Source organism: Olea europaea, unplaced genomic scaffold, assembly GCF_002742605.1.
Source record: "Olea europaea var. sylvestris unplaced genomic scaffold, O_europaea_v1 scaffold1201, whole genome shotgun sequence".
Taxonomy (NCBI): Eukaryota; Viridiplantae; Streptophyta; class Magnoliopsida; order Lamiales; family Oleaceae; genus Olea; species Olea europaea.
This window is the reverse complement of record NW_019229430.1, coordinates 99,186-114,830: the sequence shown is the minus strand read 5'-3', so window position 1 is coordinate 114,830 and position 15,645 is coordinate 99,186. Positions and strand designations below refer to the sequence as shown.

General features: G+C 35.1%; 1 protein-coding gene and 1 pseudogene across 3 annotated transcripts; one reads left to right on the top strand and one right to left on the bottom strand.

The window, feature by feature from the left end:
* The first annotated feature begins 1,808 nt into the window (after positions 1-1,808).
* LOC111374100 lies at positions 1,809-6,903 on the top strand (annotated as a pseudogene).
* On the bottom strand, positions 6,031-14,008 carry LOC111374089 (switch 2). Of its 3 annotated transcripts, none has more exons than XM_022996720.1 (10): positions 13,594-14,008; positions 12,316-12,422; positions 10,534-11,458; positions 9,281-9,528; positions 8,284-8,410; positions 7,934-8,209; positions 7,604-7,853; positions 7,145-7,490; positions 6,418-7,056; positions 6,031-6,063 (listed from the first exon to the last, which is right to left on the bottom strand). In XM_022996720.1, exons 1-8 carry the CDS (start codon positions 13,930-13,932, stop codon positions 7,174-7,176), a joined length of 2,589 nt encoding a protein of 862 aa, XP_022852488.1. In that variant the 5' UTR covers positions 13,933-14,008; the 3' UTR covers positions 6,031-6,063; positions 6,418-7,056; positions 7,145-7,173. The 3 variants fall into 3 exon arrangements, with proteins under 3 accessions (XP_022852488.1, XP_022852487.1, XP_022852486.1); XM_022996719.1 differs by having other exon boundaries at positions 6,418-7,007; XM_022996718.1 differs by having other exon boundaries at positions 6,418-7,490.
* Between the last annotated feature and the right edge of the window lie 1,637 nt (positions 14,009-15,645).

Genomic DNA, 15,645 nt, shown 5'->3' with positions numbered 1-15,645 from the left:
TCACAATTTCGGGGAAACACACATACCTGTTCAAAATTAACCCAACTATCTTGAAAGACATGTGCAGGGTTAGCCAAGTATTTATGTAATAAATAGGATTGCACCGTTTCGAGAATGTACAGCAATACCATTATCTGCCGACTTTTGAATCATACCAGAAATATTCAACAGCATTCAGAATTTGAAGCAGTCTTAAACACGAAAGAACGTGATGGTTGGCATATGCGCAAACTGACTTTAAAAATCAGTTTATGTCAAAATTCCTTGGGCAACGTATGGCACAAAACTTCCGTTGAATTAAAAAGCCAGAAAGTGATTAACCAACATATGAAATTTGTATGCTGCTAATTTTGGAATTTACTGGACATACACCATAAATGATTAAACTAATCATAAACTTACAAATTTGTATGCTTGTACGAATTCCAAGATGCATAATATATAAATTATGCAGTATCACATTGTATGGAATCAACAGTGCACAATAAAATTCCTTGAACGTGAATATGATATGTACGAGAATTGAATTAATATTCATCTTCGGGTTGTTAGTAATATCATACCGATAATGTGCATAATATATTCACAAAACGTACCTCTTATGTTCACTAAATTGAATCGTAGTTTCGACTTACCAAACGGGATTCAATCCTTACCATTCTTCAATGGAGACATTTTCCTTCGAACACGTTCCAGATTTCTTTTGGCAGAATTTCATCCAAAAATTGATCCTCATAAACAAATCTTGATCCATCAACTTGATCATCGCCAAAGTGATTTCTTAAAGTGGTCTTATAGTTTCATCATGGTCTTCCATCGGCAATAGAGAAACCAACACACTGATTTTCCAGATTCAGATTCCAACAAGAATTAAAATATAAACTACACAATGAACAGAATTTGATTAGAACACAAAACAACCATCGATAAAATATTGTCTTAAGATTGTTGGGAACCAGGCTTATTTGTGAGCGGTAAAGATGGTTGTTTGTGAGTGCATTTTAAATCACAAATTTATGAAATGAAAATGTAGTACAAAACCATAAAACCAAATAAGAAAATTAAAATAAGGAGTAGAAAACGAAGATTAAATCTGAGGCAAGTGTATTCACTCTCTCCTTAAGACAATATTGCCTCGCTACGGTGCTCACGGTTGGCGGCAATTGTCTCCCAAGATACAACGGATTCGATTTGTGGTAGTAGCACTTCAAACCACAAATCCGGCGAACATTCGACGGAGTTTCCCCTCTACAAGGAATATAATATATGAAAAGAGATGAAGAAGAAGAGAATTGCAATTTTGAGAAGAAAGAATGCTCAATATGCAAATGGTGTACTCTCAAAGTCATCCAAGGGGTCCTTTATATAGAGAATGGAGGGGTGTGATGAAAGGATTTGAGCCAAACCATGCAACCTTCCAAACAGGTGCCACTATTCCAAAACCACAATTTCTCATTCATTTTTGAATTGGTTTATTAATAAACACCATTTCCAACAGTTGGTCCGGCGCCCAATAAACCACCTCGACGTATTCCCCTAGGATCGCGAAGCCGCTCTGTAATCTGTGCACATAAAATTTAAAAACTCAAAATATATAAGTTGAAATACATGCATTTAAATGCATAAATAGAAAGAGATACCTCACGCTTTTGACGGCGCAGTTTCATCGATCTCTTTGCGAAGCTCTTCCTCTGTCTTCTCTGCTACTTCTGTGCTGTCCATTGTGCAAATGTGTGCATGCACTTCCAAAACCCTTGCGATTAATTTTAACAAAAATGATACTTTTACAAAGGAAAATATTTAACTTGATGGGTAGTGGTCGTTTGCGTGGAGGAATAGAGAAAGGGGAAAAATGGGTACTGAAAGAATGGCCTCACCTCTCATGATTTTCGAAATAGAGTTTTAAAAAAAAAAAGAGGAGGTTGACGACAGCCCCTTCCGACACGCGTCCACCTCCTTTTTCCCTCTTTTTTACGGTTTTGCTAGTTGTAGATTATAACGCCCCACTCACATGGACAAAAAACCCATTCGAATAAAATATTATTTCTTTCACACAGATCTCACGCCCATGTGAGTGGGATGTACGCCCTTCGGTACACCTCATTATGCACTACTAGACAAATTCTCTTTTTTAGATGTAGGATAGGATAATCAAATGATTACTACATGAGTATATCATTGAATTAGTTTAATAAAAATATAAATTTACAAAAGTTCAATAAGCCCCTGTTTGGCCCTCATTACGTGGAAAAAATAATGGGTGGAATAGTGTTTTTTTTGAAAAATGAGTGATTGAAAAAAAATGGAAAGTTTTCGATTTACGTATAATATTATTTTATGAAAGATTGTGTGATTGAAAATAGGAGAGAGAAAAATGAAATGTAATGAAATGAAAATTAATAGAGCTCAAACAAGATAATAACCCAAAAAAATGGGAAAAAGAAAAAAAAAAGTACAAATGATAATGTTGTCAAAGACAGAACCCATTGATGAAGAAAACATACATCTGCCTCACTCACATATTCATGTTATATGTAAAGCAGGCTTTTGTCTCTCCATAGCACTTTTCGAGATTCGAGTGTAGTAGTTGATAATAGCAAACCATATTCAAGAAATCGCAAAGAAAAGGCGGAAGATTTGTAGTTTTGCAGTTAAGGCAATGAAATAACTGCCTTGTGAGTAAGGAAATTCGTCAACTTCAAGCATTCGAACAACCTGACTCATTTTGGGTCGTTTTTTCAAGCCATGATCAACACACTTAAGTGCAACTAGAAGTGCACTTTTTAAGGAACGCGTTGTGGGCCTAACTTCAAGGCTTGAGTCCACAATTTCCTCGGTTCCCAACCAGCATTTTGAGCCACTCAACAAGGTTAAACTGCCCTATAAACAATATTGCTGTTGGTAAAACAACTTGCTTGACAAGTCTTGGAAAGTTACAAATGATATGGTACCTGGTTTACTGGACAACTATAGTCCACCGAACCTCTCGTCCAATAACAACTTCTAATTGTAGAATCCAAAACTATAAACATCACTCTTTTCATTTAACAAGCCACTATTTGCATACTCTGGAGCCACGTAACTTTATCACACAATGTGCATCTCACATCATTAGGTTTATTATTATCTTCAACAACTGCAATTTCCCATCCAACATTCCCAATGCTTTTTCATCAACTCATTATCTTCCGAAATATAATTAGATGCCATGAAAGAATCATTTTGCTCCATTGAATCCTTGTAAATTAAAGCAAGAATAAAATTTAATAAAAAATTAGAACCTTCGGAATCATTATAACCTAAATATGGACAAGTTTGATAAATATCAGAATCATGCTTGGTGTACAATGAATTTGACTACATGCCATGTGACATATTGTCATTGGACAGTTTTAAAAATAATTCATCTTTCCCACAATACTTTTTCGACAACTATAAAATTGTCAACAATGTTGTATAAAATTATTGTACAAATAGATTTATCCTAAATATTATTCCCTAAAATTAAAAATCAAAGGAAAAAAAGGAACATTCAAGGTTCTAATTAGATGAGCAATACAAAAATGGAAAATGCATCTTTAAGTTCTACAACTCGATGAAGATCTCAATTGTGAAACTAGAGAAAAACCGAATCGAGCTAGAAGTAAATAGTTTGCAAGCCTATGAAATTTTGTTTTGATTTTTTTACTTTTCTATACATCAAAAACTACACATTGCTATATATAAATCATGGATTGGGATGATTTGGGCTAATTTGATGTTTGTTCGTCTTAAATTGCTTTTTTTAGACTATAAAAATGAGTTAGACTTTGTTAGACTAATTTGGACATAATTTTTAATACAAATACATGCACATTTTAAATTTTAAGCATGCATATGTGATCAATGGAATGGATTGATAACATTATCATGTGCATACCCATATGTGGGGAGTTTCAAAAAGTCCTGAGCATATGCACGCATATACGCACATTTAAGAATACTGACTCGCTCTCGATTGATAAAACAAAAATAGAAAACTGAAGTTCAAAATCTCTTCAGTTGGTCTTGAGTAATCTTTATTCTTCTTTCTTTGATCCCGAAAAGATCCAAATGTTTAAAAAGAACTTAAGAGTTTGTGGTACATTCTGTCTCCAGAAGACATCCCCCATTGAAGTGCAAGAGTTCTTATCTACATATAGGCGTGTTTAAATCCTAAAACTCGTGCCTCGGTGGACCAAATTTCTCTCATCGAGCTAAGTTCGTGACTCCATATCAGTTCTTCGCTCGAGTGGACAACAATTTCGTAAACAACTTGGATGAAAATGCACATAACTTTTTTAAAAGAATTCTTATTAAATTTATGAAATATGATTATATATTGAGATTTTAAAATGGAATTTGCACAAAATTCAATTCAAAAGATAAAGGAAAAATTAGAAAATATCTTCTCTGTCGTCTCTTTGGAATCATCCACGCAGATTTCAGATCAACACACCCAAAGAAAAACCTCAATACATACAAGTTCACTTTTATGTATTTATATATAAATTGAAGCGAGGAAGTAATAATGGGTGCGTATAGAGCGGAAGATGATTTAAAATGACTTTTTCTTCTAATACTTTTTGTTACAGGTTTAGTTATTTGTAAGAGTGTTTTGGGGAATTAAATCTAGTACTAGTAATGAATTATAGGTTTGCTAATCTTTTGAACATAAATTAGTGTCAATTTGTTGCAAATTCTGCTTCAGAGTTCGACTGATCTATATCGAATTAATCCAAAGATTCATTTGCTTTATCCAATTTTTTCCTGTTTAATGGTTTTTATGATGAAGACTTGTGATTCTAATGATCCATTTCTCTGGTATTTGCTGTAATGTGGTTAGATATGAGGTTAAGTTTTGGTCAAATAATCAACTGAATCATGTATGATGACTAAAAATGGAAATGAAATGTAATTCTGTTCAAGTGGAGTTTTAATGCTAGTAACTAATGTGTTTATCTTAAATCAGCAAGCAGTAATGAATGCTAGTGAGGTTTTGACGCTGAGGTAATAAAGAATTAAATCTCGATGTCACTACGATCAGATGTGATGGACCAAACACACTGCTAACGAGAAATCTAATGACTTATGGCTTGAGATATGAAGGCCTACATGAGTGTAAAAAATGAATAACCAGTTAATAATTTTTCTTTTTGAACTCGAACAATTCTATGTTTCCTACGTGCCTTCTCTCATGGTCGTGCTATGATTTGTTACCGGTGAATTTTCAAGTTTGCATGACTTTGTGTTGTAACAACACCACCACCACCACCAACAACAACAACAATCTAAGTGCGGTTTTAATAAATTCGAGATCAACCTTGTGGGTCCTTTTTCACCTCTTCTATCAATTTAGTTGTAGATCTATTGAGACATCTAAAGCAACTAGATCCTTAGCAACTACAAGCAACTGTCTCAATTTTGGCCTATCTTCCTCTCTTGACATGTTCTACTGAATTTGTCACTAGTCTACAAGAACACGTCTTGATTACCGGCGCCATGATTCCCTTATAATCTTCAAGCAGCGCCATCTCCACTTGATGGCATATATACTCATTTTTATATTTTATCCATTATTGCACTTCATTTCTTACCTTATCCACCTCGTGACGTAAATGTTAAAAAATTTTATGGTTTCTTGCTAATGTGCTAATAGCAGGTCGCAACCCCATTATGTTCTTTTTCCGTTTGGTTGGGTTTCTCAAGAACACTTAATACTGTTAAATATGCTAAACTAGAACGAATATGTATGATGTTGTATTGATTCTGAAGTTTTACACGGTACATATGTATACATCAGAACTTGCCTTCATTTCTTTGCATGGATTAGGATGAATGAGTTCTGGCACAGACACTTAAAACTCTGAACCTAGTAGCGCAAGAAGTAAGATATTTATGAAGATTTTTAGCTTATCTCAACTAATTGTAAATCTTGTCTTGTTCTCAAGATATGTGACAAAACTTTTTCATACTCAGATCTTGTGCACTGTTTGTCTCTTGGTTCTTGCATGATTCTTGAAATTCTGTAGCAATTTACCTGACCTACACGGGCGGACCCACATGGGGTCATGTGGGGTCAAATGACCCCCCAGTTTTCTGATTTTTTTTTTTTTTTTTTATGTGCTGGAAACTTAATTTTTTGTTTTTTTTTTGTGCTGAAAACTTAATTTTCTGCCCCAAAAAGTCCAAATTCTAAATCTATATCCATATCACATGGTTCATATCCATTATTTAGTCCATAAATATATCATATAATTCATCGATTTCTTCCCAAAGTGCACATATCGAATATGAACAGTAAACAACCGATTTTTCCCTTTTTTTCATGATACGTTGTTTGAAAAAAAAAAAATTTTGACCCCACAGTTCAAATGGTCTGGGTCCGCCCCTGCTGACCTAGTTGGTGCATTGCCTGTATATGATGTCACTCGTCATGTTACATTTAAGAATGTTGAAAGATGGTTGAAGGAACTCAGAGACCATACAGATTCAAACATTGTCATCAGGCTTGTAGGAAATAAGACAAACTTGCGTAACCGAAGATGCTAAAGAACTTGCTGAAAGAGAAAAATGCCTTTTTCATGGAAACTTCCGCTTTGGAGTCATGGAAGTTGAAAATGCCTTCACCGAGGTGCTTGCTCAGATACATTACGCCGTTAGCAGGAAAGCTCTTGAGGCTAGTGATAATCCCACAGCCTTACCTAAAGGACAGACCATTAATTTCGAGTCAAAGGATGATGTTTCAGCTGTAAAGACAGGTGGGTGCTGCTCTACTTGGCAGAGACCAATCAGTGACAATAATTCTTGTCCTGTGTATACGTTAATGACACGGTCATTTCGCCATTAAAATGCAATTTGCATTTTCTATGGGCCTGTTCATTGGAGAGGTTTTAAGTCACTTTCAAGATCTAAATCACAATTTAGATCTTTTTTATACCACCATCGAACAGTAGATTTTTTGCATGTAGTTTTGCAATGGCCGCAACCTGCAACAGCAAACTTTCGCATATTGTCAGAACTCTGGGATACATTTTCCTGTACAAATTCAACTAAGATCTCTAGATGAAAGAAAGAGACGTGTGTATATACAAAATTTTACATGTAGAATTGTGTGTTTATGCACCTGCAAGAGGAATCGCAAACTGTCAACAATTAAGGAATCTTGTCCTTTCTCTTCTTATAGTCTCGAAGCACTTTTTCACGCTCTGCAGGAGTTGCTGATAGTAACCACTTGCTAAACTCAACCTCTTCCATGCCCATCGACTGAGCAAGGAGGCTATACTGGCTTCTTTTCTGTCTCTTGGCTGAAGCGACTATTTTCACATTCTCCTTTTCTCCTTCCAAATCAGATCTATTCGTCCCCACAGTAGGGTGGAATAGCCGTGTCGCCACAGCGTCCTTCAAATCCATGCCCTGGTTCCCAGCTCCAAAGTTAACAATATCCTCGTTGCGATGAGCATATACAATACCTGAAAAACAAAATGACTCGAATAAATCTTAAGGTCAATTCAATTCACCACATACAAAGTTCTAATGGCATTGTATTAGGCTCGTTAAAATATGGGTAATAAGTAAACCTCACCAAGATCTTTAAGAGCAGGTTCGCCTGTTTTGTCTCTCTCATCGTCCACCAAAAACTTTCTAGCTGTTTCTTTCTTAGGAACAAGATCCATCCCAAGTCGAGGCAAATCGAGCTTCTCCCCGTGGTTGTGTTCATATTCTTTTCCTTGCTTTTCATGCAACTCGATGATCTCACTAGTGAAAAGCTTGTCAGAGAGATCACTGAAAAGATTGCTTATTCCAAACAGCTCGCCTTTAAACTCCTTGCAATCCTGGAAAAAAGAGCACACAGGTCGAACAGAGTGACACAGAAAATAATATAATGAGAAGAAGAAGAGGTAAACTTCTTAACCTGGACTCCTTCAAAGTATCGTTTTTCCATTTTCCCAGAAACAGCAATATTTGATAGCTGCTGTTTATACACTTGGCGTGTGTAGATAAGTTCCTCGAGAGAACCAGCTCCAAGAAGACGGAAAACAGTTACATGCCGCTTTTGACCAAAACGGAATGACCTGTCCTGCGCCTGCAAATCCTGTGCAGGATTCCAGTTTGGATCAAATATCACAACCCGATTTGCACTAACAAGATTGAGCCCTAGCCCACCAGCACGGGTAGATATCAGGAACACCTGATGGCTACATGTTAATTTTCATTTTATTGAAAAATCATGATTTAAGATCAAATTTCAACGCCAAAATTAACCTGCTTGCTTGGACTTGAGTTAAAATTGTCAACAAGAGACTGGCGCAAGCTAGTTGGAGTTGAGCCATCGAGTCTTGAAAAGGAATAGCCTTTGCGTATGATAAACTTTTCAAGTATATTTAACATCCTGCTCAGACAAGCAAACCTCAGTAGGAGAAGGAAATATGTGATAGTACACGATGATGAAGAATCTTGGCAGGTGATATTCATGGTCTCAAACCCAAAACCAAAAAGAATTAAATGAAAAAAAAAAAGGCGCAATCCACCTACAAAATAAATAGTATCTATTCAGATTAAAAAAAAGTCGGTATATATTGCAAGGCCATCATCTATACCTTGCATTCTTGACACTAGAAATAAAGTAACTACATGGAAAGTGGCTTCAAAAAATTATGGAAGGGGCAGAATCCCCAGCCATTGCTCCATTGCTTTATAATAAAAATCAATAAACAACGATAAGTTCTTGTACAAAAATAGGCATTCCATGGGAGAGGAGGTAGCAAGCAAAGAACTTTTGAACTCAAACAAAAAATAAATAAAAACAAAAATGAGAAAGGGAATGGTAACCTTGCTTCTGTTGAATAATTTTAAAATCCTCTCAGAAGACTAGCAAAGAAGTGATAGTAAGATCTAAACTAGAATTCTGCTTTTCAACTGCTATTATACCAGAAATATTGAATCACGTCTTGATAATTCAGAAGAATAATATTAAGCAGCAAAAATGAAGCACCAATGCTGGGACTCCTCATTATCTCCTAAAAACCCCATGGAAAGGATCTCGTGCTTGTAAAGGCAAGCTGAAGCAAGAAATATTTCTAAAATTGGCTCCCAATTTAGTCGATTATTTTGTCTCTATTTATCCACAAAAATAATCTTTGAATAGAGTTCATAAATGTATTCTCTCTCCCCCTCCTCTCTTTTGTTTTTGGTAGAAGCTGGCTTTATTTTCATCTTTTCTTATCTCAATCAAATAAGTTAAACACATTATAATGCATACCTCACAGAATAACTGAAAAGAAGAATCTTGTCACCCAGAGAAATCCAAGAGCTCATCAACCTTTCCAGAGCTCTCATTTTTCCGCAATGTTTAACATCAGTCAGGCCCATGAAACTCTCATTCAGGGCATTTCCTCCCACTAAATCAATGTCTATACCAAATACAGCAGAAGCAAATTCCGCATCCTTTTTTTGTTTGTATGGATCGTCCTTCGGATTGGGTTTGATGAGCTCTAGATGATTGCTAATCTGTAAGATAGCTCAGAAAAGTAAAGATAACATTCGAAAAATGATAAAAAGAAGTATTCTAAGAAGATGTAAGTAGGATTACAGCCAATCTAAAAAACTATTTCAGGCTTCCATATACTTACAAAAAATAAAACTTTGCTCAAACTGGGAACACTAGAAACCAGGGAAATTAATTTCATGACATTGCTTCTTATGTAAACTTTTTATTTTCGTGCTAGAAGCTAGAGATCCGAGGAGAAACAGTGTTAAGACTTATATATCATGTAACTCCCAGCATAATCCTGCATTGTGACAAACATGCTAAATGTGTAGAGGCTTAGCATTAAATTAAATACATCCAATATCCAGATTTCATGAACCTAAACTTGATTTCCAGGTCCTTTAAAATCTTCAATATTTACTTCCTGTGTGATGGATTGCAAAGACTCTTTATTTTACCCTATTTAGATTAACTCTTTATTTACCCTATTCAGATTAACTTTTTGGAAAAATGATAATGATGATACAATTTTAAATTAGGTTTTCAATATGTTACCTTCACTCCAATATGACCGTCTCACACTGAAGAGGAGTAAATATTCAGAAGCATCTCCTTTAAAATCTTCAATATTTACTTCCTGTGTGATGGATTGCAAAGACTCTTTATTTTACCCTATTTAGATTAACTCTTTATTTACCCTATTCAGATTAACTTTTTGGAAAAATGATAATGATGATACAATTTTAAATTAGGTTTTCAATATGTTACCTTCACTCCAATATGACCGTCTCACACTGAAGAGGAGTAAATATTCAGAAGCATCTCCTTTGCCTACTACTCCCCCCATTCGATCTTTTTATATGCTAATTTCTTTCAAATAATATTTTTCATTAGCACTGGACACCAACAAACTTGATTAGAAAACATGTACCAGTCACTACTAAATATTGGAGCATCATGAGATTTAAAAAATCAATCTGAAGGCAGCCAACAAGTCTACAAATAGCATATTGAAAATCAAATACCTGCTGAAGCTTGACAAGGCAAGGGAGAACAAGGCAAAAGGGGCATGAATCACAACCTTCTGGATTATCCTCGTGGAGGTACGGCCAGATGAAACCATTTGGAACAGTCCTCTTGCAACATTCAACTTGATTAAGTGGACTTCCACAACTACATGGCATGTCCTTATTGATAAGGCATTGGAAATCAGGGAGTTGTAACGTCCTTTGGTATACCCGTTTTTGCAACTCACTCATGGCACAGAATACAACATTATCTTCCTTTCCCATCATAAGGTGCCCTATAGTTTCCTCCTTTGTCCTTCTCAACAAATATCTTTGCAAAACTGATACTAAGTGTTGTTTTCGTTTATCAGCAACTCGGATAAATCTTTCAGGAGCACTTGATCTTTGACCATGCTTGAGAGGTTCATCATAAAATTCTCGAAAATGTTCTCGTGTCCCCAAGCAACCAGGTGCTACCCAATCAAATAGATTGAATAATTCCATTATTTTATTCTGCATTATAGTTCCCGTGAGACCATAACGTTTAGGGGTTCTAATTTTCAAACATGCTCTATAGAGTTTTGACTTTTCATTCTTAAGCCGGTGTGCCTCATCAATAATCACAATCTCCCACTGTATCTCTGATAAAATGCTTCCATGGATCCTATAAGTGTCAAAGCTGGTTATAAGTATCTCAACATTATGTGCCTCTAGTTTGTCAATTATCAGGTCACGATTTGGTCCATGGTAAACAGAAACAATAAATGCAGACCATTTGGAAAACTCATTTTCCCAGTTGTGAATAACAGAACTGGGGCAAACTACCAGTACGGGACCCTTATCTTTGCAATTTCCCTTCAGTGGGGCTAAGTCACCTGACTCTCCGTCCTTTCCAAAGACCGCATCTAAGAAAGCAATTGTTTGGATGGTCTTTCCCAGTCCCCTGGCATGTAAATGTGATGAAACAGAAAAGGATGTGAGAAAAAGAAAACAGCATGACTGAAAAATGTGAAAGAACACGAATGAAAGAAAGGTGAATAAGGAAATAATGTGGTTGGTAGACAAACAATGTAGCAAGGTAACAATTCAGTTACAAACATTCATTGAAAAATTTATTAATGGTACAAGCTCAAATATATGTACTTTTTGGAGACAAAGCTCACAAGACAGAACACAAGGTATAATTAATTTGAGAAAGCATTGGCTGCAACCTGGATAGTCCTCATGTATTTTAATGATGCCATGTTCTGTACTGCAGAAGAGATGCTGCAAACTGATTTTTCAGTTATAGCTTAATACATAGGCCTAAAGAACATTCTGTTTGTTAAAACAAGTGCATGTGGGTAATCATTTTATCCTTGTCTAACTTTCTAAAACCGTCAAACTTTGCTATCTTATTTGCAGCTTAGCTGAAACAAAAAGAACGAAGAAACCAATGGTAGGACCACTTGCAGCACAACGAAATAAAGAAGACGTTTTACTCTTACTTATCAAAGAAAATCAAAGATTGTTCTCACAAAGTCCTAACAAAATTTTTTTGTGCGTTTAATAACCAGATTAAAAGAACTAAACATTATCATCTACCCTCCCAATTTCTTGACAAATAGAGAAGGGACAGATTAGCATATATGAAATTTCGGGTCAAAAGATAATAGAAAACTAGAGAAAAATAGAATTCAGTAGTCCATCTTCAAACAGAGGTTGCCAAAACCAGAAGATGAAAATCATATGATGAAATCTCGAAAGAAATTCATCCAAAAAAAAAAAAAAACCTTGTGTCAAGTTAAAACAGAAAGTTACATGTCATCACCGAGAACACCTCCATGGTTGTTCCTGTACAAATTATAGAGAAATTTCACACCTTCCCTTTGATGTTCCAGGAGTCTACAATTTACGGATGCAGGTACCTGATAAATGAAATACAAATGATGCTTAGTACAATTATAGTTCAAATTCCAAAATTATCACAGACAATAAATGAAGAAAACTTGTTATCAGAAAGAATCAGTGGAGCCAAAATGTAATTATGATTTATATTGAATTGGTAATGTGCTTACCATTCAAGAACTATTATAGAAAATTACCAAAAAATATGGTGATTTATGGTGAAAAGTAAGCACATATTCCAGTACTCATACAGAAATTACCTAAGTATAATACGGAGACTTTTAAAAAGTATAAATTAGCTAAACATAAGCCAATATGTTGATTTGGGAGTCGTGCAGAAGCGTACAAGAAGTTAGTGTATTAAAGATGAAAATCAAATACTTCTTTTTGAAGCAGTGATATCACAGAAATGTGGAGGAATTATTTCCTAATGTTATTCAATGAAAGACACAGTTTGAAAATTAGAAATTTCACGGTAGATAACAATGTTATGACAGAACCATAATACTTCTCCTTCTTCATCAATCATCATTCCCAAACTATCACCAACAACTCATGAACAATATATGAACAATGTTAAGGGATAAAATCCCTAATTGAATAAAGATGAAAACATAGACCAACATATAAGAGCTTGAGCTGCTTCTTTTAATAAAGTTGATCTTTTAAAATAAAATCCCAAGTTTTAATATCGTGTTAAAACCCATTAAACTCCAACGAGCAATTTGATCCAAATAAAACTCAAAAAATGACCACGCGAATTCCAAAATTTGTTTGCTCACCATCTTGCAAGGAATAAAATCTACATCCAATAAAGATAAAAATAGAGACAAACATATAAGGTTTGTGCTGCTCCTCTTAATTAGGTTAACATTTGACTAATCTCAGAAACAAATAACCGGTTGTCTATTCTCTGTTAACAATGTCAGCACTTTTGTCAATTCAAGAACGAGATTAAATAAAAATGAAAGTTCAGTTATTAATTTGAAATAAAAAGAGTTAAAGTAATCAAAGTGAAACAAAGCTGTAAGTTGGGCCACTAATAAATTGTCAAAACCTCTACATGTATATGTTAAAACGTACTTAACCAAAATAAATTAATAATTCATCATACAAAAGACACAGTTGCCACCACTATGAGCAGAATCAAGAAAAATCAAATTTTGACCAAATAAGCAGTCCAAAAGTCACCTGAATCACCGGAATTTCACCCTGCGGAGACAGAACTAGAGGCTCATAATTTCCCGTGTATTCAAACAGACGAAAGGACTCCAACTTGGATCGTCCAAAGTCATTTTCATTTTCCTTTTCTTCTTCTGAATTTTCAATTCGACCATCAAAACGTGCCTCTGGTTTTGGGAGCAACAAAGGGGTGTGTTCGAGGCGCAGAAGTTGCTGAGACAGTGAAGATTTAGGCGGTTTTCTAGGGATTATCGTGGAATCAGAAATTTGTGAAAAAGATGAAGAGGAGGAGCATGATAAATTGTTTGTGCAAGGTCTGAGGGTCTCTTTAAGAGCGTTGAATGACATGGAAAAATGTGGAATTCTTGAATTGCAGGAACTATTTACTGGTGTATTGTTTTCAAATTGGAGAAAGTATCAGCCTGTCTTCATTGTTTTACGAACTTATTTTAAACATTGCTATTTCTTCAGTGGAGTCCCCAACCTTTTAACAAAGATACAATCGAGTCACCTACCAAACTGAGCAAGCCGTTTAAGCCCTTGTTTGAGTTTTTCTAGAATAGACTTTATAAAAAGTGATATTTTTCTTAAGAATGTAAGAGGCGTTTTGAAATTATGTGTAAAATTCTTTATTGAAAATAAATTTTAAATAATGAAGTTCAAACAAGGACATATATATATTTTTACATTCATGATGGTATTAAACCGTTTGAATATTTATTTTATGACTAGTAAATATTGAGGCTCCTAGTTATATAATGTCTTAGAATAATGTTATTTCCAGTGAAAACTACCAACAGTCGCCTTATGTAGCGTACACTTGGCAGTTTTTAATTTGATTTATAATTCAAAAAATAACTACCATATCTATATATCAAATTGTCAAGTGTATGTCACATAGGGCGACTACTGACAGTCTTCACTACGAATAGTATTACTCAATGTCTTAACCTAGACAATCGTCCATCGTTCATGTCTATATGAATGTGCATGTACGTATTAGATATTAATTGTAACATAACCCAGATAGCGGTCCATAGTTGATGTTTACATGAATAAAGTTGAACAGTTTATTCTGTTTATGTTCTACCCTTTATTTGCATCGCACTTGAATGATGATTTATCTTGAGGGTACAAATTCAAATGGTCATAGACTTTGGAGGGCATTTCATTTGATGCGGTACATGTACTAGGAAAAAATTGAGAAAATGGTGAATTTCCTATAGTTATCGTACTTAAAAAAATCCATACATTATCATCAGAGAATGACAAAACTATAGTCTACGACAGTATAGAGTGAATATAAATTGCATAAATTTGAAACTTATTCTGGTTAAGCAAAATTAGTCCCTATTAATCAACGCCCATGTGCATATTGTTCCTTCTATTACTGGTAATGAAGTATCAATGGATAATCACACAATCTGCTGCATAGCTATCTAGTAATCGAACTACAAACTATATATTTTAAATGGAATTTCAATACTTCAGTACCATTTTAGTAATAACGTGTCTAGGGATATTAGTCTCAGTCAGATTAGCCAACCAACCCATTACGGAAAAAGAGGGTCGATACAAGTAGACTTGTTCCTTCCAAGTAGATAGCAATGATTGTTTTGAATATACGAGCAATATTCACACTCGTGGAGCCCTTAGCTAACAAGTCATCCATTTTTGTCTCACCCTTCCTCGCACATTGTTGCCTCTCAATGGAAACCAAGAGAGTTCAAGAAGGAACTTAGGGTTACACCATATAAGTGGGAATGGATCCAACACCTGGTGAGCCAGCGCGACCACCCATGCTGGATCCGCCAAGGAAAAATTTAATGAAGGTTTATGTTAAATATTTATCTATATATCTTTTGCGCAAAAAATCATCAAAACTGGCATGCCAAATGTGCGGCCGCATCCTCGCCTTTTACACTGACTAATTTTTAAACACAACAATTAAATATTAATAAAAGATTGTACTCACCTCCAGCAAAGCCAGGGCTACTTATATGGTAGATGAGTTTTTCTTAGTATGTAAAAGGTACGGGGTTCCATGCCATATCCATTCAC

Excerpts from the sequence above, each read along its gene's own strand:
- LOC111374089 (XM_022996718.1), bottom strand. The coding sequence starts at position 13,932 with ATGTCATTCAACGCTCTTAAAGAGACCCTCAGACCTTGCACAAACAAT. Across the intron at positions 11,459-12,315 it reads GGTGTTCTCGGTGATGACAT|GGGACTGGGAAAGACCATCC; the intron begins GTAACTTTCTGT and ends TTTACATGCCAG. Across the intron at positions 7,491-7,603 it reads ACCTGCTCTTAAAGATCTTG|GTATTGTATATGCTCATCGC; the intron begins GTGAGGTTTACT and ends TTTGTTTTTCAG.